The 25,029-nt window shown below is 44.5% G+C and overlaps 1 protein-coding gene across 2 annotated transcripts in view; it reads right to left on the reverse strand.

The window, feature by feature from the left end:
- Nucleotides 1-6,282: 6,282 nt before the first annotated feature.
- NEDD4 (neural precursor cell expressed, developmentally down-regulated 4, E3 ubiquitin protein ligase) overlaps nt 6,283-25,029 on the reverse strand; it is a 106,487-nt gene continuing 87,740 nt past the window's right edge. For both annotated transcript variants that reach the window (XM_025197067.1, XM_025197068.1), the window contains 11 exons: nt 22,834-23,063; nt 21,808-21,929; nt 21,632-21,702; nt 16,177-16,272; nt 14,830-14,903; nt 14,599-14,659; nt 13,593-13,652; nt 13,403-13,510; nt 12,732-12,828; nt 7,659-7,731; nt 6,283-7,566 (listed from right to left, as the gene is read on the reverse strand). In XM_025197067.1, the coding sequence (XP_025052852.1) occupies nt 7,464-7,566; nt 7,659-7,731; nt 12,732-12,828; nt 13,403-13,510; nt 13,593-13,652; nt 14,599-14,659; nt 14,830-14,903; nt 16,177-16,272; nt 21,632-21,702; nt 21,808-21,929; nt 22,834-23,063 (1,095 nt within the window). In that variant the 3' untranslated portion in view covers nt 6,283-7,463. The remainder of the gene's footprint in view (nt 7,567-7,658; nt 7,732-12,731; nt 12,829-13,402; nt 13,511-13,592; nt 13,653-14,598; nt 14,660-14,829; nt 14,904-16,176; nt 16,273-21,631; nt 21,703-21,807; nt 21,930-22,833; nt 23,064-25,029) is intronic.

Genomic DNA, 25,029 nt, shown 5'->3' on the forward strand with positions numbered 1-25,029 from the left:
TCCCTATATGTTGTGTTTTCATACCACCCATCTTGACCTTCTAAAATTATTTTATCCTATGAAATGTCTGTGTATAAAGGTAGTTTATAATGCCCTCTGGTGGTTTTGTTTAGTAGCACAGGTTACTTTCTCTGCTGACAGGTTCACATGCAAACGTAAGAATTGCCATTTACTGGTTCAGACCATAGGCTCATCTTACCCAGTATCTTGTGTCACAGTGGCAGACAGAGGATGCTCAAAGGGAGAGTGAACTGGGTATGACCAGGTTTTTCTCCACTGTTCCTCTCACTTCCAGCCTCCAGCAGTCAAGGTCTAGAAAGTTCTAATTCAGGGTCTGCATCCCTAACTCCCCTGCACAATAGCTACTGATGCCCCTTTCCTCCAAAATTTGTCCAGTTCCTTTTTGAAACTGGTTAAACTATCACATGGCCTATACACATGCACATTCACATTCTAGTTAGAGCGCGCTGGAGCAGCCTCGACTAATCGGACTGAGTCTGCTCCAACATTGTCACTGGAACGTTGCAGGGTCGCCACAGTGCGTTAAGCCCCACATATTAAAAAGTGGCCAGGGGATGCTTTAACTAAACCTTGTCAAATGAGGTTTAGATAAAGTGTCCTGCTGCCATTTTTAAATGCATGGGGGGACTTAATGCATGTGACACTGAAGTGTTTTAATTAGAGCAGGTGCCTGGGATCCACCCTAATTAACACACTCCTCTGAGCATGTGTATAGGCAGCCTCAGTTTCCACAACACCCAGTGGCAAGGAGTTCCATGCTTGAATTAGACACCATGAAAAAAAACCCCTTCCTTTTGTTAGTGTTAAACTTGCTACCTACTAGTTTCATTTTGTGACCCCCTAGTTTTTATTATTAGAGAGTAAATAATAAATGATTTATTTTCTATTTGTCATTTAGTATTTTGTAAACCCTTATGTCCCTCTTCAAGCAGCAATTTTCTAAACTGAATAGGCCTAGCCTCTTTAGTCTCTCCTCATATGGAAGCCCCTCCATACCACTAATCATCCATGTTGCTCTTTTCTGTACCTTCTCTAGTTCTTCTATATCCTTTATGAGGGATGGGGACTAGAACTGGGCATAATATTCAAGATGTGGACGCACCATGGATTTATAAAGGGGCATAATGTTGTTTATAATTTCTGTTGTTTATAATTTCATTCTTAATAATACCTAACATTTTGTTTGGCCTTTTTGGTGGCATTGAAGATCAGCCTGGGAATTCTATCATGAGCATATTCTAGAATCCTTCTTCCTTCACCCTAAACAAAGGATTAAAGTCAAACTTCTGGGGAGGTCATTGCTGCAGAAGGTGCACCTTGCTGAAGCTCAACTACACTTCTAGGGAAAAAATTCAGATAGAATAAATACCTCTACTTTCTAGAACCAGAGTCTATGATCATCAGAATTGATAAGTCTTTATCCTTTGAAGAAATAAGTGACTAAAATGCATTTTTTCTGCTTCTTGGTCTGAAAGCTGAGAGTCCTGAACATGAATATCAATATCCATCCTATGATTTTCAAACAACAAAGTGGGTTTGGTGCTGTTAAGCAAAAGAGGATGGCATTCAACCATAGGCCACTGACCCTGTTGTCAATAACCCCTTTCCTCTGAGGCCCTTGTTAAACATTAATTTTGTGCGACTCCTGGATCTCTTAACCCCTGGACTGTCCACAGGTTAAGTGGCTTAAAGCACTTGTTATGTGGCACAAAGATACACCACTTCAGGGCAGGATGATCTCTGATCCACACGACAAAACTCCTGTTCCACTAATGTGTGGTGGCCCCTCCCCCACCCTCATGTTCTGTGGGTTCTCACACCCCCGGCTGCTTCGTGCAGGGGCCCTGGGACTGGAGCTGCAGCTTGTCTATTCCCCTAGCCTCCAGTCCAGGAACAGTGGCATAGGGCACCTTTCCCCACCAGCACTGAGCCTGTCTGGGTTGGTAGCCACTGCTGGACCCTGCAACTCCTGCCCCCTACCCACCTTCACCAAGACCTGGGGAGTGGAAAGCCCCAGACAGCCCCTAGACCTGGACGAGGCTCCAGGAAGCCCCAAGCTCCAGCCCTGCCGCTCTAGCAGTGCCTTGCTCCATGCACCCAACCCACTCAGCCTGGCAAGAGCTGGCAGTGGGTACTGGAAGGTGGCGGGGCAGCCTGGTGCCAGGGAAGCCACTGCTTCAGGGCAGAGTGGCTATGGGTAGATTGAAGCTGCGGGTATGGAGCTTTGCTGCTGCCCATGTGGATTTTGAAAATTTGACAGACATTAGGGCTGGAAGGGACTTCAGGAGATCATCAAGTCCAGCCCCCTGCCCCAGGGGCAGGAAGTCAGCTGGGGTCAAAGGATCCCAGCAAGATAAACATCCAAATGCTTCTTAAAGGAGTCCAGAGTAGGTGCTTGTACCACCTCTGGAAGGAGTCTATTCCAGGCCTTGGTGGCTCAGACAGTAAAGAAGTCTTTCCTTATATCCAGCCTAAAATGGTCTTAGAGGAGTTTATGACCACTGGACCTTGTCATTCCTTGGGCGCTCTGGTGAACAGATGTTCCCCCACATTCTGATGCACTTATAGGCTGTCACCAGGTCTCCCCTGAGCCTGCGCTTTTCCAGGCTGAAGAGCCCCATGGCTCTCAGCCTCTCTTCATAAGGCCTATTCTCATTTCCTCTGATCATGCATGTGGCTCTCCTCTGGACTCTCTCAAGCTTCTCCACATCCTTCTTGAATTGTGGAGCCCAGAATTGGATGCAGTACTCCAGCTGCGGCCTCACCAAAGCCGAGTACAGTGGGAGGATGATATCCTGAGATTTATTGAGCCAAGAAGTGCATCCAGTCCTCCAGCTGCGGCCTCACCAAAGCCGAGTACAGTGGGAGGATGATATCCTGAGATTTATTTGAGAAGCATCTATGGATGCAAGCCAGAGTTTAGTTTGCTTTACCAGCTGCGACTTCACACTGGTGGCTCATGTTCATCTCGTGGTCAATCATGACCCCTAAGTCTCTTTTGGCCTTGATGCTAGCAAGCGTAGCACTGCAGAGCCTATAAGGGTGCTGTGGGTTCCCCCCAACCCAGGTGTAGTACCTTACATTTGTCGGTATTGAATGTCATCAGATTTGTGTCAGCCCACTTTTTCAGCTTATCCAAGTCAGCCTGGATGGGGGAGCTGACTGCAGATAGACTCCTCTCCCAGCTACAGACTGAAGCCAACTTAGGGGGAGGGGGGTGGGGAGCTGGCTGCACAAGTTGCTGCAGACCCTAGCCCTGTGCCCACTGCTGCCTGCAGCTTCTTGGGGCTGCTGCCTGGGCCTCCCCCAACCCCAGGGGTGTTTCTCCGCTTGCCCTACATGCTACTGGGCTATTTCTGCTGGGCCTGGGGGCACCAAGGTGGAACGGGGGGGCAGGGTGGATATGGAGCAAAGCTAAGGGGTGGGGGCAGGTCAGGAGAGGCAGGGGAGCAGCAAAGCCCCCCTCAGGATGAAGTTGCCTGGGTAGGGTTACCATATTTCCAGTATCAAAAAAAGAGGACACTTGTGGTGGGGAGGGAGGGGGCAGAAGTGGGTGGGGAGGGGAGAGGAGTATATGATTGTGGTGGGGGGGCAGTGATATGCCCATGCCCTGTCCCTGCTACTGGTGCCTCACTCCTGACCTGCAGCTCCTGCCCCCTCAGTCCAGCAGTGCTCCTCAATCCTGACCAGCAGCCCCTTGCCCCCCCCCAGCCCTGCAGGTATCCATCACTCCCGACCTGAAGCCCCCTGCCCCACCAGCCATGCTGCCCATGTAGCTCCCATGCACATACTGCTCACTGCACACACTCTGTCTCTCTTACCTGGGAGCTTGCTGAGGCCCATGTGCAGAGCACATGACCTGCAACAGCCAATCACTTTGCCCACTGCTCCCAGTCCCAAGCAGCTCCAAGCTGCCAGTGTCCAGGAAAGCAGAGGAAAAGCAAAAACCCAGCCATTTGCTCCCATTTTAAAAACCCACCCAGACACGAGGACAGGGGGCCAAAAAGAACACATCTGGGAAAACCCAGATGTATGGTAACCCTATGCCTGGGTGTGGGGAACAGCCAAAGGGACATGTGTGGCAGGGAGAAACACCCAGATGTGTGACAGTGAGCCTGGACAATGTGCATGCCAGGAGCTGGGATCTGGGTGGGTAGTGACCTCTCCATGCAGCACCCTACCCAGTCCCTCAGCCCTGCTCTCAAGGGGCTCTACTGCCTCCCTCCCCTCCCTGCAGTCTAGAATGCTGCTGCTGCAGTGGAACAGGTGAAGCATAGAGAATCATAGAGAAGCAGGTCTGGACGGGCTCTCCCTGCTCACCAGGCCTCTAGTGGCAAGTCACAGCTGTGCAGGTTGGGAACAGTCAGAGAAGGTTTCTAGACTGATAGTTATACCTGCTCCAAACTCCAGGCTAGCTCTAAGCTGATCAACATTTGTGTAGCTCAAAGTACAATGTGTAACAAGGCCCTTACTCTCTGTGATCCAACTCCTCCCTTACTGCCATTAGCATTGGCTCAGTTCTCATTTCTAAAAATGCAAGTAGTTTCTTCAACACACTCTCCAGTTGAACTTGGAAACAGTCCCTCATTTAAAAAGTTATTTTGTCTGCTTTTATCAACAGATAAAACTGTCACCCATTTAAGAAGATATTCTGCCATTTGCTTTGGTTGCTGTAAACAAATGAGGGTGATGATTTGGGATGTATATTTGCTTTTCAGTAACTTTTGGAGATGGAAGTTAAGACCCCACGGAATGGGAGGTTTTCTGTGAGCAACACAAAGATGGAAATGAACAGAGGAAAAGTAGACTGTGTCCTGTGTGGTAGTTTCCTATATTATTTACATGCTATCTAATATTTTGGTTATTTCTGTGGGTAGATCTTTAGAACCAAGAAGGAAACCGCTCTGGCAACTCAAATGGAGAAACTGCACTGCTAAAGCTACTTGTGACAGCCGACACATCTGGCCCATGGGGCTCCTCACAGATTCAGAAATTTCCAAGCCCTGCAGGTGAGATGACATGGCCCTATGTGCTGAACCCAATCAGCGTGTAGGGCTGGGGCCAGAGCCAAGGCAGTGAGACCCAATTTGGCACATGCAGGGCTGCCTCCATGCACTGGCCCTATGCCAGACCAGGCCTATGGATCAATCCTGTGCACTGGATCTAGCCCACAGACCGACCACACGCCACTCATCCACTCCACAGCCTGGAAAAATTGGTCATCACTGGTCTAAAGTGATTGTTTTTTTGTAACCATGTCCCTTTTTTAAAAGGTTATAATACTTTTAGTAGTGATGGCTTATCATTTGGAGGACCTGGTCTGTTTCCAACATGGAAAAAAGTAAATATCAAATGCTCTAAGTTTAGGTTATTGCCATTTTTGCATTAATCTCAAATATAAAAGTTTAACACTACCATAATGAAAACTTTAAAATTGGAGGCCACTGCTGCTTCCAAACAACATACATTGCAACTTTCAAGAAGCTGAAAATAGATTACGGACTTTTTATGTCACTAAAAATGGCAAACCAGTCCAGGCCAATGGCCTGCCTATTCTAGTCCTTTTGTAGATGCAATACATTTTGGGGATGAGGAGGACAGTTAAATCACTGCAGAATTCTGTTTCAACAAATGGGACTATGGGATCTCTAAAATATTTAGTGTACTACTGTGCAATGCCTTAACACACTTACATTGATTACCACATGCTTCTGTAAGAATTCTGACTTGGATTTGAATTAAATGCACCACTATCTTTATTAGAACAATTATTTTAATGCTTCAAGATGTGAATATTTCATAAAATATGCAACAAATAATGCTACATTTAAATCTATACAGATTTACTGTTGTATCATTCCAAGTTTTACAAAGATGTACGTAGATTCAGATTTTGTATAAGTTACCTTTATTTACATGTAATGCTCTCAGCATTAAAGACCTATTCAAAGAATAAAACAAAGTAGGATTTTAAATATCCATTAAGACCCATTATATTTGTTACACAATTTACATGTCTTTACAGAGATGTGCTACACTTTGTTTTTGCATATTTATAAAAACTACCTAAAATAGAAATTTGCTGGGCAAAAGCTATATACCATAATTTCCTCAAATTTCCTCCTTGGTAATAAATTGTTCAAAAGGAAAGGAAACCAGGGTGTGTAGACTTCTATATTTTTCAGAATAGAGTTTGAAATTAATTTTAACCAGCACTTAATCAAAATAACCAGGGCTAACATTGATAACAAAATAATCACATTTACAAAAGACATCACACTTTATATTTATGAAGAACTGATCTACAATAAATTGCACGTTGTTGGCTATGACTTTGGTTATACATTAACAAATTTGGTTTCTAGACTAACAGTAAAGAAATAAAAAATATAAAAATGCAGCTATAGGAACTAGCATAATCTGTAAACATATTATAGGGCCAAATTCTGCCCTGGATACATGTGCACAACTTCCAATGATGTCAGAGAAGTCTGCACATATCAGATTGCTGAATTTGGCCCATACAACCCTGTAAACATGTTATTATTCTGTTGTGCAATACTGCGAGAATGAATAATAAAGGCATCTAAATACCAAATTAACTAATACTCTGTGGCATTCATACAAATTCTGATTTAAGATTTACTTTGCTGCAAAAGTCTTAACTGAAAATATAATTGTTAAACTATATGTTTATCAAAAATGCGACAGACACCCAGGAAACCAATGCCATATATATATATATATATAAAAATCAGACAAAGATTATAATTTCTTATAACTATTCAGAAACATGCTGCTTGTGTCTCATATAAAATTCCTGGTTTTATCAAACTGTATTTCAATAAAACCAAGTTAGAAAGATAAAAAATAAACTTTATAATGAGCAAGTCAACATTCTGCAAGCTGACAGCAAATAGGAAACACAACCACTTTCCACTGTTTTACCCAGTATGCTGAATAGTAAGGTGCTTTGGGCAGATCTGTAATAAACAGCCTGAAGCAGCACAGAATATATTGCAATACACTAAATACTCCTTATACCATTTAACCCCTTCAATTACTGCTCTTAGATCAGCAAGTTTTAAATTTACACTTTTTCTTCACAGTTTCACTTCAGTAGTTTACTGTAGGACAATCTGGTGAATACTGTAGAAGGGCCAACTGCTGAAAAATATATTTAACTGAGCTTGAGGTGGTATTAGCTTATCCAAAGTACATACTGTAGCCACTAACAAGTTTTATAGAACTATGGAAGTGCCAAAATGTGCTTTAAAAATAGGGAATTTTTTCAACACGAATTTGATAAATGAGAGTTTGAAAGTTCAATAGCCAAATAACTGAATACAACAGTAGCTCCCTTTTATCTTAATTTTGTTTGTAAACCCTTAGAAAGAAATGTCAGAAAGTTAATTCAAACATACACTATTTCTATTTGTGGCCTAATCGACTCCATCAAAACCCTGAGTATTTTCAATTGCTAAGAGGAGTTTTTCCCATAAATCTTCAAATGAGTCATATGGAGGCAAATCCAAGCGATTAAAGCTGGAAAACAGAATAAAACCATTAAGTTTCTTTTAAAGAGTTTTACTTGTTTCAGCACATGAAAAAATTATATAAATTAAATGATGATTTACCAAGTATGAGCTCTTGGCAGTTTTTCAGGGGTGCCCCACTGTTCGATTGTAAACAACTGTGGTCCATTTGAACCTACAAGAAAGCAGCAATGATTTAAATCTCACGTCCTTCTGCTTAAGGTGCCCTGCCTTCATACTGCAGTTGTATCTTTTTGAGATTTAAACATATCCAGCAGATAACTCTTATTTTGGAGTAGAATGTCTAATAGAATTTGAAGCTGTATACTGGACTCAAATGTAGTATATATTTCATAAGTCAGTGATTCCATGAATCTGAATTTTCAAAACAGTTCTAAACATACACTTCAAGATATTTCATCCCTCTGATACTGAAGTGCAAGGATGCATATAGAACCATGTGAAATAAGGGTGTAAGGGATATTGACGGGGTCACCCAAACCAACCCTCTACCCCAGGCAGGATCATCTATTTAAAGAAGGCATGGCCAAACCATGGTTCACGAGCCACATGCGTCTCCTTGGGCATTTCAAACACAGCTCCTCAAGTCAATTGTTAAACAACAGGTTACTGTGCACAGCACCCAACTCTGAAGAACACACATCTTGCAAGTTCTATGTCAGCGATCTCCAACCATTTTAGGTCGGACATCACTTTTGGAATTTAAAAGGAAGTGAAGATCTATCCCCGCCTCCCCCACCCAGCAGGTAAGTTTGTGGGGACGGGAGGGTGGAGGGCAGTGGTGGGGGAGCGAGGCAGATAGAGGCCCCAGCCCTAGCCCCACTCCCTCCCTCACCGCTGGGGCTGGATCCCCCGCATGGGGCTGGACCCCCCCCCCCCCGAATGGCAGGGAAGTAGGAAATGGGGCAGGTCCTGCACAGCTGTCACAGGCTGGGTCACGGAGCCCTGAGTGGTTCATCTGGGGGTGTAGGGAGGGGGGGCCCCATAGCCTGGGAGGGCATGTGCCCCCAGATCTCCTGATGGGGCAGGGCAAGCTGTGTTCTGGGGCCAGGGTGGTGCTGGCTCTTTCTGGCTGGGCTGCAGCAGCGGTGGTGCTGGGAGCAAGGCCACAAGGGCAGGAGGGTAGCGCCCCCAGCCGCCGTTCCCAATGCTGTCACTGCCCACCCCAAGCACAAGTGCAGACAAGGCCCGGCGAGAACAGCCTAGTGCAGCTTTCCAGCCCTCAGCTGCAGCCCAGATAGGAAGAGCTAGCGCTGCCCTGGCCCCCGAGTGCAGCCCACCCTGCCCCACTGACAGATCTGTGGGCATGCACCTCCCCCCGCACGGCCTCCCAGGCTGTGTGCCCCCCTCCCTGAATTCCCCAGATGAGCTGCTTGCAGCTCCATTCTCTGCCCCGTGCTGGCTGGGCCGCGGCTGCCCCTACCCCACCCCCCCCCCGGGCGTGTTGTAGCCACTGCCCCGCATTTGGAGGAGGGGCACGTGACCCCCTGATTTCTGTACAGCGGAGGCAGCTACCGTTATGGGCTGGGCTTTGTGCCCTGAGCCTCGCTGCACGTGCCCCCCAAGGCTCTGCCCCTTCCCTCCCCTACCGACTGACCTGCTGGGCTGGAGGGGGAAAGGAGGGGGGTGCGCGTTGCATGCAAAATGCCTCCACGTGCCATGCTTTGGCATGTGTGCCAGGGGTTGCCTACCCCTGTTATAGAGGCTAAAGTGCTCATCCTAAACATTAACCACTGAATGAAGTTACTGAGCATTCCAAGGTCTAGAGCAGAAGTGGGCAAAGTCTGGCCCACGGGCCGGCAGTGGACTTCATTTCCCAGCAGCCCCTGTCTGCATGACTGGGACCAGTCTCCATGGCAACACTAGCCACACCTGGCTGCTGGCTTGATCTACCACTTTGCCCACTCCTGGTCTAGAGCAATGGTGCTCAGGGTTTTGGCCTTGTGGGCCAGATGAATGGCACAGGGCTCCAGCTCCTGGGATCCAGCTCCTAGGGCCTCATGCTGCCCCCATCCACCCAGGATCTGGCTGTGGAGGCCCTTGCACTGCCTCTGCCTTGTGTCACCCTGTGCACCTGATCTAATGCTCAGGGTGATGGCCTGCAGGGCCCCCTGCAAGCCAGGTGTCATGACACCAGGGGCTAGATCTGACCCACAAGCCAGAGGTCTAGCAGGGGTCTAGCACCTCTGTCTAGTAAAATACTCTCCTCTGAATGTGAGGAAATGTTTTGAATAGAAACTTTCCTTCTGTTATGGAAGGATCTTGTTCTTCAAGATGTTTTTTTTACCACAGATCTTTAAATGAGGCAGACTAGACTGGCTAAATTTTGAAAGGCAAGGTTAGGGATGGTACCTTTTAAGTGGGAGAGATCTAAGACAAGTTTCTGGGCACAAGGATCACTTCTGAGTTCCACGAAAGAAGCAGACTTGAATTCTGACAGTAACTGATGCTGGACTTAAAAGGTCATTTTTCAATCCACAAACCACATACAAGGTGGTCAGATGCACCTGCAAACAAGTTTTCTGTCCAAGTCAGTGTGATCCTTGCTTCTCCAGCTTGCTTTAGGAAAAGGAGTTTTACATATTGCATTTATGGGGGTGTGGGGGTCTCCACATGTTCCAACTGAAAGAATCCACATTAAGTTGAGGAGAGGCTGAGGGACCTGAACCTGTTCAGCCTCAGCAAACGGAGGCTGAGGGGGGATTTGGTAGCTGCCTACGAACTCGTTAGGGGAGATCAGCAGCGAATAGGAAGGGTCCTATTCCCCCCAGCAGCAGCTGGGGTGACGAGGCACAATGGCCAGAAGCTGTTGGAGAATAGGTTCAGGTTAGAGATTAGGAGGCACTATTTCACTGTTAGGGTGGCTAGGATCTGGAACCAACTTCCTAGGGAAGTGGTCCTCGCTCCTACCTTGGGTAAATTCAAAAAGAGGTTGGATGAACACCTGTCTGGGATCGTGTGATCCCAGCGTGTGCTCCAGGCAGTGGCGGGGGGTCAGACTAGATGATCTATTTAGGACCTTCTATCCCCTAACTACTATGAAACTATGAAATTTTGCAAACCCAAACTTGCATATGAAAATGTTTCTGGTTGTAAAGAAATTTTGAAACCTGAATCAAGAGGATGCCAATTAAGTGTTACTCCTATGAGTCTGCAGGCAAACAACTCTAGTTCCTCTGCTGCTGCCAGCCTTGTTGAGCAACAGCATAAGATAAGAATTTTACAGACACCATTCATAACCCAGAAGAGAAAGTAAAACTAGAATCATTTCATTTTTATGCTGCTACTATTAAAGAAAAAACACAGATGCTTAGTGGAGTGTATAACTGAAAGAGACGTAAAGCAGAAAAAAGTTATTTCTTCTGCCAGCAGATCCTGCAAAAGAGTAAGAGAAAAAAATGCTTTTTCTCTTTTAGTAGGTGGGTAAAGTTTGAAATTTAGTTATACACCTCATTATCTGGAGGCTGATAAGACAGATGAATTTCAAGCACATTCCAAAGATGACACTACCTGTTTGGTATCCCTGTTCTCAATTGTGTGTACCCACTTTCTTCCTGGACCACTGAGGAGCTAGCTGCCTGTGTAACCACTTTTATGGGCAGGAATTCCTTTATCAGCCACTGGGGTGGGGGTGGGCTCAGACATGGGAAAGGTTCTAGAGATACATTTAAAAAAGACCATTAGGAGAGTAAATGCAGTAGGATCCTGGCAATAGCGAAAATCCACCTGGAGGGAGCAGCAGAAAAGAGCCTGATGTTGGGGAGTGGATCACTGCAGTTGTCCACATGCAAACAACAGAAACTGGGATGCCACAGTTGACATTCAGGAGTCACGGAGAAAAGGATTCTGCTAACCTCAGAGTTGATGACCCAAGCATTAAAAGGACACAAAGCAATTTTGTGAGAGTAGACAGCTAACCATGGAAGCCTCTGGAGAAACTAAAAATGGGCAGAACTACAGAAGGTGGGATTCACATACTGATCTTTGGGCAGAGAGAAATAAGAAGCCTCCTGTAATCTCTAACTGTCCCTTCCCCTTTGCATATATGGCAGAGTTCTAGTCTCAACATAGCTGTAAGATTGATTCTTTCACTGCTGTTTATATAAGCTGAAATTCTGAGATTGCAGAGGTGCAGGTACAGGAGCAGACATGTATGGCTCAGTGCTTCACTCAGCACTTGTTATACACTTAGAACTAGCAAGTCAATTAGCATATATGCAATGCTGCACTGAAGTATGGCCAAACCGACCCTGGGTCTGGAGTTAGCAGGTACAGAGCTAGCTTTAGTATCTCTACACAGTGCTGCCTTGTACCACAGACACACCCCTACATTTCTCACCAGGAAACTATATTTGAACCATATGGATGGCTCCTCATCCATTTGACTCTTGTCTTATGAATGATCTGCCTAATACGTTTTATCCTCAACAAGTGTTTGGCCAATTTTTCAGGACCTGCCAGGTATTAAACAGCTTTTTTTTTTTTTTCCCCCATAAGCTGCAGAAAAGTAGAATCAACTGTGGTATCTACAGAACATGGAGCAATATTCCATGCTTATGACACTTGTAACTTTGCTACTCATTAACTGCTGCTAAACTGGCTGAAGATTTATTTTCATAATTCTTTTAAACTGAAAAGTAATAGGTCCATGCGTAAGGATCATGACATTTTCAAGATCAATTTCCTTTTTAGTTCATTAATCTACTTCAGGAGTGTCAAAAATACAGCCTGTGGGTTGAATCCAGCCCATGGAGCTCCACCACCCAGCCCCCTGTGATTTCCCTGGGTCTGAGTTACCCCACACAGTGCATGCTAGACCAGCCCCATGTACAATGCCTGGGACTCACGCTACAGGTGGCATCTGCTTCAAAAGCTGCACTGCATGTGGTACCCACTCTGGCTGGTCTGGGACTGCACTGCACAAGGAATCTCCCCTGAGACCAGATGCACTGTGTGCAGTATGGGTCATGGACCAGCTAGAACAGGCATCACATGTCATGTGGATTCTGCAGCATGTGTGCTGGATCTGGCATGGAGGGGCAGGTCCATCTGCCTGATCCAACTCCATGAACCAGCCCTTGGCCTTCACAGGTCCAGACAAATTTGATACCCTGCCCCATTTCATTTTAGTGAAATGGTACTATAAGTACTTACCATATAATTCAGCAAATCCATTCATAGGTACACGGGATGTGCCAGTGACAAACTGAAGTAATCGTATCCGCTTTTCGGAATCCATCATCAACACTGCCTATATAGAGTAAGAATTATATTTAAAACTTCAGTCAAAAGAGTATAATATTATCATCTTAAACTGGTTTAGTACGAATAACATTATGTGATAGTGGTTTAGAATTAAAAGGATTCTATCTTTCACAATAAGTGTAAATCTATTTCTTTGCACACCGCTAAAACCTGAGAAGTCTACATGTTCTGATTGATTGTTTTGGCTTTCAATTCTTCTGTGGCACAGCAACAAGAACACTGTTACTACTTTAGCAGGCAGTTAAAATACAGCCCACCCAGATTTGGCTCCTACTTTCTTTGAAGCTTGTTGAGGTTACAGACTAGTAGACAGAAGCCTATATTAAATAGAAGAATTTAAACACCTATTTGCATAACCATGTCAAAGGGAGCTACAGTGAATATTTTTAACCCTAGATATTTATTCCTGAACAAGAGAAGTTATTTTATTATAACCTCAAACTAACTTTTCAACGGACAAAAATTAAACAGGTTATTAAAACACTTGATACATGAGAACAGCTGATCAATGTTTTAAAGTTTGTTTAATTTGCATAAACAGAAAATTAGATCTTTGTTACCTTCCAAAACCACTGTATAACTTGGTGATTTATGCTGTAGCCATTTTTGTATTTTGTATGTAGTTTCCAGTCAGCCACATCCACATCTCCTAGTCCACACATTAATAACTACACAAATAGAAATGTCAAAATGTAAGTCAACCAAATATGGTTACAACATGATGTGTTTCCATTTCCAAAAGACACTTACCTCTAATTCATTTTCATCAAAAATTTTGATTAGGTCCTGTGGTATTAGTTCAAAAAATCCCTAAAAGAAATAGAAAAAGTGTCTTAAAACCAAGTAATGGCATTTTAGACTTCTTTTTAAAGTAACACCTAGATGCACATACTTTGGGAATTAGAGACAAGATGTTGCTTTAAATACAGGACTTTTTGACACATCTGTGCCACAATTTTGGGGCAAGTTATGCTTGATTACATTCTACAAGTTAAGGGGGTCAAAGTAGCTGAACTATTATCATTAGTTTTGACCAGACTTTATTTGCTAAACACCATTCCTATATTGCACTAATGCAGAACTTGAATTTCTTCATGAAGTTCAGGTTTATTTATTTATTTATTTTAACAGAGAGAACTAGCTTCTTCCTTTTGCTACATAGAAACTGTTGTGCAGTTAAATCCTCCCACCCTGGTAAATGCAGCAAAATTGCTTACACATGTTAAAAGACAAGTACATCTTTTTACTAACTTGGTAATGCAGTTAAAGAAGATCAGGAAAGTCAACAAAATATGACCAATTTATTCTTCTTCAACAATAAGATTTTCTGTGAAACCCTGAACCAATTATTACTGAGTGTCATACTTAAAAATATTTGCAGAAAAGAGAAGAAAATTAGTCCTAGTAAACTTAATGTGATTGATTGTTCAATAATTTAAAATGTATAAACTGATTTCAGGGTTGATACAAAATGTACTACAGCTAGTACAGTTCACCAGGATTTAGCAGTAACTAAATTTTCAGCATCAGTTGAGACAGCAAAGTACATTTATAATAAAAATGCTGCTGCCAGTTGCAGAATATTGGTACACCATTGAAAGATTCACAAATCTGACACCCTGGGCAACATCAGGCTAACTTTTTTGCTGCTAGATCCCTAGTCTACGGGATCTTTATGAGGATGCTTTCCAAAAGGTCTATCCTAATATTAGGTGCAACAAATTTAAAAAATAGTATGTGTATTTAAAATGAATACCTCCTTAAAGGCAGCCATTTGTTTCTGGACTCTGCTCACAAACCTCCACTGAATTACAAGGCTGCAAAAAACAAAAACAAACAAACAAACAAACAAAAATTTATATTTGAAATACATGCAATGCATACACATTCTAATTCACTGAAAGGATCAGTGAAGCAAAACAAAGACATGGTATTTAGAGAGACTACAAAAAAGCCAGATACCCAGGACAAAATGTCCAGTACTTACTGAATATAGTCTCGCTTGTTCTTGTTGGTAACTACTATTTCTGATCCACCACTTTTCAAATCATGCTGATGAGTCTAAAAAAGATATACTGAATTATATGAAATACACTTAACAGAATTCAAGAATAAACATTAGATCAGGTGTTGGCAAAGGGGTGGGGGGGAAGGTCCTAGGGGGTACGCATGGGTGTGTGGGTGGGGATGGAGCACTGCACCCACCACCCTGCACCACCATCATCCAATAGCAGGGCCGGGTGGGAGACATGCAGCAGCCGTCGCTGCCACCCACCACCCTGTGCTGCTGCTGCTCTGTCTCTGGCCATGCACCACCCCACACCCCCCCGCATCCAGCTGCCGGGGGTACACTTATTAAAAAAAAGGTTGAAAACCCCTGCATTAGATGATATAGTAAACTCTTCAGTACTGGAGAATCCCAAAAGTGTAACAAATGAAGCTAGTTTCACAAGAGACCACTTGAAATAGTTGTGTATTTTTGTTGGGGAGGGGGAAGTTGCATTTAAGTGGTAACAGACTACAACAAGAAAACTCTATTTCTGACTCAACAACAGTAAATCACTTCAACATCTGTACACAGGTTTAGAGTAATATTGTATATTATTTTGTCCTAACTTCACTATCTATGCTTCCAGTGACTCAGCTTCTTTTGTGAGATGTCTTGGAAAAAACACAAAACAACTACAGTGTTTTTAGTGAACAGTGGATTGACACACATTTGTTACATAATGGCTACTATTACTGGAATTTCAGTATAAAACTGCAGCCTGTTATGCATCTATTGTTTTTCCCCTCTTTAAGGACTAGCCCACACAGAAACAGAGCTACCATCATTCTTACAGCTGGCTGACCACTGTAAACTGGGATTTTTATGCAAGACCAGCGTTGGACCCATGCTATCAAAAATCAGAGAATAACTGCATTTTAGAATACTTCAGTCTGCAGAAGATTTCACTACAAATGCCACATTTCAAAAAGGTAGCTGCTAGTCAGACAAAAGCATAAGTTATTATATCTAAGCCTCGCAAAAAGTTATATGGACATTTTATGTACCAGGACTAGTGCCCTTCCTGAATAGTAAAACACTGATGCAGGGGATTAATTGGATTTAAAAGAAGCTGGTTTAAAACAAGTATTCCTCAGTAATGTCTCAATTCACAATATTAACAAAATATTAAAAGAAAATGTATCAGCCAAGCAAGAGGTAAGAGGAACAAACCAAGAATTCAAAAGTGCATATTTAATTACTATGCTATCTTGTAAACAGAAAGACTACTGTTTCCTAGGATAAGTGCCTTATTTCATGTACACCATTTTACAGCAATATACAAACCTGTCCAAATAGTTCTTCATCAACCATAAACCTGAGGTCCAATTCTGCTGGGTCATTTTCAAGAATCCATTTCAGAGAATTGTAATATTCACTGTCCTAAAAATGATAATTGAAAACTAATGATTGAGAACAGAAGGATTATTTGAAATAGACAGTAAACAAACCCAATGTTAGTGAAGGCCTGGAAGTCTGTATTCAGTAAATACTTTTTGTAGGAGTAACTATTTATAGCAAGAATTTCTTAGAGTGATATCTTATATTGGACCAATGGTATAGTTGGGATAAAGTTAAACAAGCTTTCGAATGAGAGACAGTCTTCATCAGATCTGAGCAATAAAAGCCAGCATAACATAGTAAAAAAACAGTTGTAAGAAAGGGAAGAGAGATTTGCAGGCGTGGCAGACATAACACTAGAGAAGAAAAGCAGCTGATTACTGGGAGATCAAGGCATATCAAAAAGGGAGGAGGGAAGAATGTATAGGAAGAATTCAGGAATCAGGTAGGTTACGATGTGCTAAAAAACAAGTATCAGCATTAAGTTGTTAGAGTCCTTAGTGACCCACCAGCATATGAATTTTGGTTCCCAAGTTTGCCTTTTAAAGGTGTCAGGTGGATTTCCCTTGAACATGAAGATAGTAAGGTCAGAGAGTAAGTTTTCTGGGAAAAATGTGCTCTTATTGGTGTACGTGCATCTGTCCTTCATATTTTTTTTGTGAGAGTTCATTCTGGTGCACAGTTGCTGTTTAGTTTCCCTTCATAGTAGTCATGAGGGCATTTGGTACATTGAATTAGATATATCATATTTGGGGAAAGGCATGTGTAGGAACCACAGATTCTGATGGTTTTGTTATGGGGGGAGTAAACTAATAGCAGGAGATGTGTTGACAAGTTAAGCATTTCTTGCTAAGGCAAGGCTGTGTCCCACTTGATGTCTGTTGGACAGTGCGGAATTTGCTTCTGATGAATTGGGCCAGATTAGAGGGTTGTTTAGCCAGGAGTAGAGGGGCTGGGAATATTTTTCTTTAGGTCTGCTCTGTGTTGACTGTAGGCTTTACAACTGATACTTCCTTCAGAATTGAATACTATGAAAATAAGTTTCAGTACTATGAAAGTAAGGTACAACTCATTGTTTCTTGGAAGGCATGACTATCAGTGAAATGCTCCAAACAAAACAGTGTGTAATTTTGAAATTAAAAGAAGAAAAAAAATGCTTTGACCTATTTTTCATTTTGTTTCATGCAATATGAATGTCTCTACGTATTTCCTGATGCTGAGATTTTCCTCCATTTTCTTTAACAACTGCTCTCACAGGCCAAAACAAACTGGATGGTACTACTCCCCTTCCTTGGAAATTTCAGCGCTATTCCTTATTCATCAGCAGGATAGAGTTACAACCATCACAAGTTAGTCCTTCCTTATAGAGCAGGGATGGGCAATTATTTGGGCTGGAGGGCTACTTAAAGAGTTTTGATGAGCCGTTGAGGGCTGTCGACATGCCAATTGATCCTATCCAGCCTGCCAGCTGCCACCGAAGCCCAAGGAGGAAGGGCTGTGTCACTCCACTCTGTCGCAGCTGAGGACAGGCCACGCAGTGTATAGACTCCTCTGCCCCTCCCTCCCTCCCTTCCCCCTTGCGTCCAACCCCCGCCCCACCCGCCCGGCTTCCTGTTGGCGTTGTGCAATCCTGGCACAGCAGCCACTGGCAGCTGGGCCCACACAGGATTGGGTGCAATGCAGCGGTCCAAGTAGCTGTCCTACCCACCCGCTGTGATGAGCTACTGCTGCCATGCTGCACCAGGAAAGGCAAAGGCAGAGGTAGCTGCCCCACCATTGCAGTGGCTCATTGCAGTCAGCAGGTGGGACAGCTACTTGATGCGCTGCATTGCACCCTGTCGTTCGTGGGCCCAACTGCTGGTAGCTGCATTGGCAGGACTGAACAGCTACAGAATCAACAGAAAGCTGGGCAGGGGTGGGGATGGATGCAGGGCAGGGGGAGGGAGGGGTGGAGGAGTCAGCATGCTGTGTGGTCTGGCCCAGGCTGCGGCAGAGTGGAGCGCCATGGGTCGCAGCCTTCCCTCAGACTCATGGCAGCAGCTGGTGGGCTTGATGGAATCAATTGGCAGGCTGGATATGGCCCACGGACCATATTTTGCCCACCCCTTCTATAGAGGAATCATGTTCAAAGCAGCATTATAGCATTGAGGAAACATTAAACAAACTGATACCTCCACAAAACCACCATGTGCAGATGCAGCTGTATTCTCTGAAATGTTAGAGTGCATGGGCTAACTGTTTTTATTCTTCCTGCTTTTATTTCTCCTCCAGACACTCCTGCTGCAGTAGAGCTTGTCAAACCACTTGCAAAAAGTTACACGGACATTTAAGACTGATATGCAAACTATGTGTTCTGGTCCAACTTTGATTTTAGAGTCTTTTACTGATGTCCTGAGACTGCCTTAAGCTTCCTGGAGGAAATAGCATCATATTTTTGTCTGCCTCTTTTCAGAGTAATACCAGGACTAGCACCCTTTCTGAGTAATGAAACACTAATGCCGGTGATTAATCAAGTTTAAAAGGAGCTGAAAGGTTGCAGTGGCATCATGGCTCACTCAAAATCAGGCTAAAGTGGGTCTGACCCGATATCTGAATCTTCTATGAAGGTCTATCCAAATCCATTAAAACCCATCACTGGTTGTTTCCAGAGGGAACAGCTTCAGCTTCTTTCGCTAACCTTCTGGGTACTCATTAGAGGACTTGCAGATGAAGCATCAGACCAGAGTTTGGTGGTGTAAAGCACAGGGCACTGGGAGTACCAGACATTTGTGGGCAGAGCCACATCACAAAATGGGTAGAACTTAAGTCTGATAATTTCAGACCAGCCATTATTTTTACCAAAGACAGACTCTTGAACAATAAGGTTGTATAAGAGCAGAGTTATCCTGAATATAATAAATCTTTTCTCTACTTTATTCTAAAAATAATGATCTAATCCCAATTAGCTAAGAAAACCTACCAGCACTAAACTAACACTAATAAACATTTTCTTAAAAGCAAGAAAAAATGTGGTGTCTACTTATTAATAGTGCAGAAAATGTATTCTCCAGAACTCCATTCTGCAGCCATGAGAAGAAGGAAAGAATTGAGCGTGGAGTTACAACTGCTTCCCTCTATGTACTGGGCTAGTGGTGCTCAGCTTTTGGCCCTGCAGGCCAGACGAATGGTGTAGGGCCAGTTCATGGGTTGAATCAGGCTCTACGCTGCCCCTGCCTGGCCAGGATTGGGCTCCAGGACCCCATACTACTCCTGCCCAACCTGTGTGCTACCCTGCATGCCCAATCTAACATACAGGGCCCTGGCCCACAGGGCTCCTCACAAATCTGAGAAGCCCCATGGGCCAAGTAACAGTGCTAGTGGCTGGATCCGGCCCATGGTCCAGGGATGGAGCACCCCTGTACTAAGCTAGGGGGAACGAGATGCAGATGCAGCCTCAGATGACTCTGCTATTCAAAAGAATCCAGTCTTATGTGCACTGAATTTGTGCATCAGTCACTGAAACAAGGAGCCAAAATTAATACAGTTTAAAACTGAAGTCCTGAAGCATCTTCAAGGCTTGCACAATCTTGTATTAAGGCAACAAAACTATAATAGCCACAACACTCTATGCAATAACATTATACTTTAGATAAGGAGTGCTCAACCCTTGGCCTGCAGGCCAAATCTGGCCCCTGGTGCCATGTCATCTGACCTGTAGGGCTCCCCACAAGCCTGGGGGGAGCCCCACAGATTGTGGCCCTGAGCACTAAATCAGATGCACAGGTTGCATGAGGGTCCGGGGCCTGAGCTTGGGATGTGTGGCTGGGCAGTGCTGGGCCCCCATGCTCAAGCCTGGTGTGCAGGGGCAATGCAGGGCCCTATGGCCCAGTCTAGATTGTAGACCAGCCCTGTGCTACTCATCTTGCCTACAAGGATAAAACGTTGATCACCACTACTTTGGACTCCTAGCAGTGCATTTCTTTTCTGTTGCAACTAGAAAGGGTCTGAGAATGAGGCATAGTAGATAATTTGGCCTCTGATCGCTAAAGATGGAATCCCAAGTGCATCCAAATTTAAGCCAAAACTTGGTATTACTATGGAAACAAAACTTAATGAAGGACAATACTTTTGCACTTTTAGCATTCATTGTAAGGGAGGAGTGTTACTTATAAAGATTCTTAACATCATGGTATGATAAGATCATATGTTACTTTTAATGACCAAAATGCAGAAAACCAGTTGTAGGCGGCAGGAATAAGACCGAAGACCCAATTCTTGGTCCTTTGTAGTAAGAGACTACACCACGTTGCTGTGTTAAATTAAGCAAACAACACGATGTTCCGTGCCAAATTTTCTTTAAAGGTTAATGTATTTAGCCTTAGATGCAGCTGCCTTTCAGTAAAACTTGGATATTAAGCCACTTAGGCTGCTGACAGACATGAAAAAACAAAAACCCACACTTTACTGGAAAAGGCAGTGTGTGTTAGTTTGACCTTGCTCTGAAGCATCTATATAGATCGCATGCTTCAGCGGGCCTATTTGGTGCCTTTATCTAAATCTAATTTAATCAACTATTAGATAAAAGCACCATAAAAGCTCCACTGAATCCCTGATCTATATAAGGTTGTGCGAGCCTGGTCCTACTAATGCAATGCCTCTTCTGGGCATGTGCTGGGCTTGGCACAGGGGCACGCCAAGTTTAAATTGCCATGGTTTTTTTGGGATATTGGTTGTAGCTGTATTGGTCTAAAGCAGTGGTTGCCAACCAGTGGATCTCGATCCACTGGTAGATCTCAGAGCCTCTTAGAGTTGATCCAAAGCTGGGGTGGTGGGGCTGAGTGCTCACATGCATGCACACATGCACCCCAGCCCAGCAGGTCTGTCCATGGGGGAAGGAAGGAAGGGGGCCCCCACGGCGAGGGACGGTGTTGCAGAGGCAGGAGCAGGGGGAAGTGAGTGGGGCCCCGGCTGGGTGGGACCTACCTGCTGGGGAGGCATGCCCCCAAATAATTTTTGATTATTGCCTTGATCTGACCCCTGACTCCACAGACTTACCTGCTGGGCGGGGGGAGGGTGGCAGCAGCACATGGTAGATCTTGGGTTGCTTTTAAATGCCAACTGTGATCTACCTAAAAAGGTTGGAGACCACTAGTCTAAAGGCACAGGCAGACAAAACTCTTGGGGTAGAGGTGATATCTTTTATTAGACCAACTAAATAGCTGCAATTTTTTGTTTGTTTGTTTGGGGGGGGAGGTTAAACATCTGTAAGCAGCCTTTGATGTTTATGAAAATTTTATTCAAACTGTTGTGTTTTAAAAAGCAACACTGTGAAGACTGAAACTGTATTTTTGAGATAATATTAAAAATCTATTGTAAATACAAAAACCCAGTATAATACACAATGGCAGAAGTAATTACATACCACAGATTCCATGTCATGAAGCGTTATTGGTTTTTGAAGCATCATCTTGTAAAAAGGCCGAATAAAAAAGGCTACAAAGAGAGTGATGAATATTTAATGTTAGAAAAATATCAAATCTTACAAAGTCAAAATATTCACAATATTAATCTGCATTATTCTTCAAAACAAATACTAACCATCCAAAAGCTTGCCATGGTAAACAGCCATTCCAGCTACACGACCTATAAATTTGAAGTAAGAGAGATGATCTTCATTGCACAAGCCAGAATTTGGATTGATCTGCAGCGTATAGTTATCTCTGGAGAAGAAGGAGGAAAAACACATAACAGATGCGCAATTCTGTACTCCATGAACCACCACCACATCTCATAATTTGAAAGAATTAGCTATTATAATAAAGTCACCCTTTGCAGAAATACCCAAACTTCCTGTTTGGATACATAGGTTGTTAGTTTAATACAAAAACATGTTCACCTGGAAGTTTAGTAGAATTGCAATGTTGAAACACTAACAGAAAGTCTAAATGAATTTATTGCTCCATTGAAGTTAATGGCAAAACTCCTATTATTTTAATAGGGTCAGGATTTCACTGTATGGGGTTTGTAATATCTTTCCTCTCTAAATATTTTCCTTCATCTTTTACTCAAGCATGCAACAAACAAAAATTAAATGTAGAAGAAATGCTCACATGGCTACAAGCTGCCACTCATTTATACAAAGACTGAGTACCACCTCAAGGCTAGACTCTGAAGCGCCTGGGAAACATGACCCAATCGCTCCCTAGTGATTCACAATTTCAGTCACCCAAATGAGGTAATGTAGGTGACCTACAGGGCCCTTGAGCATGTTCTCCTGAGTTGTTCTCAGGCTTAGTGCTTCAGCCACACTTATGAGCCTGTTCTCAGGCTGTATTCTGAAATGGTTACAATGCCTCATCTCTGGGATTTGACAGGCAGAGCAGCAGTGAGTGGATGAAATGTATACCATAGGCAGTTTGGACAAGCTCTACATTATTGTAGACTGCCTTGCAATATAGGGTCATGCTCTCTTGCCAAATGAATAGTACTTCAACACCAAACCTTCAGCAATTACTAATAAAATGCTCTAAAATAATTAAATATATTTTGTAAAGTTAGTGTTAGAGACGTAATTTGAGTTGCCTTTCCCAGCCTCTTCTTACTTTTTGGAACTGTACTACTTACGTAGCAGAATATTCAAACAATCCATAATAGGGATTAAACATTTCTTTAGAGAGAAGGAAGAACCATTCCCTTGCCACTCCTCCATAATCTAATCCTTTTTCACCATCAAACTCGATCCAGAGTTTTGCTTTAAGGAATTCTGCTCTTTTTACAGCTATAATTCTTCTATAAGAATCTTCAAGGATTGTTGTGCGATGAACTTTCATTTCAAACCTATTTGGAATATCACTCTGAAAAGGAATAGAAAAAAAAACACAAAAAAACCAAAGCAAGTTGTTACCTGGTTATACTAATGCAATAAGGCACAATCAGATGTCTTGCAAGTGTCTTTAGACATGTTGGGTGCGTCCAGACAAGTGTGCACGTGCCTCTTGCCCCACCTCAAACCCCTTTGAGGTGGGGCAAGGGGCACGTGCAAGAACGAAAAAATGTTCCCTGCGCTGCAAGGCGCCGGCAGGACCCAGCTGGGCCTGGTATGTGGTCCCTGCGTGCTGTGCCAGGTTCTGCCACCAAGGACCCAGCCCAGCTGAGTGGCAGAGGGGCCCCGAGGGCGGCAGGTCCTGCCACCAAGGGCCTGGCCCGGCCCAGCAGCAGAGAGGCCCCAGGACCCGGCTGGGCCCGGCATGCAGTCCCCATGTGTTGTGCTGGGTCTTGCCAGCAAGGGTCTGGTCCCGCCAGGTGGCCGGTGGTCCCCAGGGCCAGCAGGACCTGGCTGGGCCCAGCGCACAGTCCCTGTGTGTCGTGCCATGTCTTGCTGCCATGGCTCAGAGCGCCCCACTCCTGCTGCTGCTAAAGCTAAGTTATGGGCCCTGGGTGGAGAGGGGCTGTGGCCCTCCAGGGGGAGCTGGGACCCTGGGTGGGGAGGCTGGGGTCCTGGGCGGCAAGGGGGCTGTGGCCCTCCAGGGGGAGCTGGGACCCTGGGCGGGGTGGGGGCATTCCATGTGCTGTTGGGGGGGGCTGCACCCTGTGGGGGCCAGGGGACCCACCCCTTCTGAGCACTCCCCCAACCCACAGTCCCTCCAGCAATCACACCTCCCAACATGCCTCCATACACACTCACCCGCCTTCCCCCACACCCTTTCCCGCCCCCTTCCTGCAAACACCACCTCCCCCCATCACACACCCATCATGTATGAAGAAAGCCAAAAGCACACATCAACACATATAGGTATTTAGAATTTATTTTATCATGATGATAGAGACACTGGTAGGATTCCACATTGCTTTAACACTGTAAATATACCTATAAAGCATTGCCCAACTGATTGCTCTCTCTCTCTCTAGGGGTGTGTGGTCTTTTGTATTAATTGTGGAAAAACATGGATTTTGGGGTATTTTTAAAAATGGATGCTGCTGCAGCAGTCCAGCTGGCACAAGGGGTAGCGTCCCCAGGTACCAAGTGGCCGAGCCCCAGAAGCTCTGGAGAGCGAGTAGCCCTGAGCTGCTTGCCAGGGCAGCTTTTTGTCCTGCTGGGGCCAGGGCAGGGCAGCTTTTTATACTGCTGGGGACAGCACAGGTGTGGCCCCAGACACTAGGTCCCCCTGGCTGCAGATCCGGGAGGAGCCAGGCAGGGTTATTTTGCCTCAAGTGGGACAATTTGCTCCACAACGAAGTGCATGTCTGAGCACGTGCACTGAGGCAAAGAGTCCCAGCTCAAATTCGCACCACTTTTATTTGAGTTGCTGCAAGCGCATGTGCTTGCATGTGTGGACACGCCCCTTCTTTGAAGATGCAAGAGAACATGGTTAAGAAAGAGTCTCTAAATTTGAAAGATTAAGCCAGCATGGAGATTTTTACATAGCATGTACTACTTTTCCCATAAGGAAGTCATGTTAAAATAAATGCGTATTAGGGTGCATCCAGACGAGCGTGCACGTGCCTCTTGCCCCGTCTCAAACCCCTTCGAGATGGGGCAAAAGGTCCTGTGTGGGAATGAAAAAAATGGATATCCAGGGGTCTAAAAAAAAAAAAAAAATGGAGTTTAAAAAAAGCAGGGCAATCAGAGGCTGGGTCCTCCACAGAGACTGGCTGCTAGTGTCTCTATGGTTGGCTCCTTGCCCTGGTGCTGAACCACACAGCCTATTCATCAGCAGTGTGCTGCAGCACCAGGGCTCCAGTGCTGGTAAGTAAGGGGTTGGGGGGGCTGGAGAAGGGGAGAGGGGACTATGGGGGGGATCCTCACTGGCCCTACCCACT

This window comes from Alligator sinensis, unplaced genomic scaffold (genome assembly GCF_000455745.1).
Source record: "Alligator sinensis unplaced genomic scaffold, ASM45574v1 scaffold250_1, whole genome shotgun sequence".
Lineage (NCBI taxonomy): Eukaryota > Metazoa > Chordata > Crocodylia > Alligatoridae > Alligator > Alligator sinensis.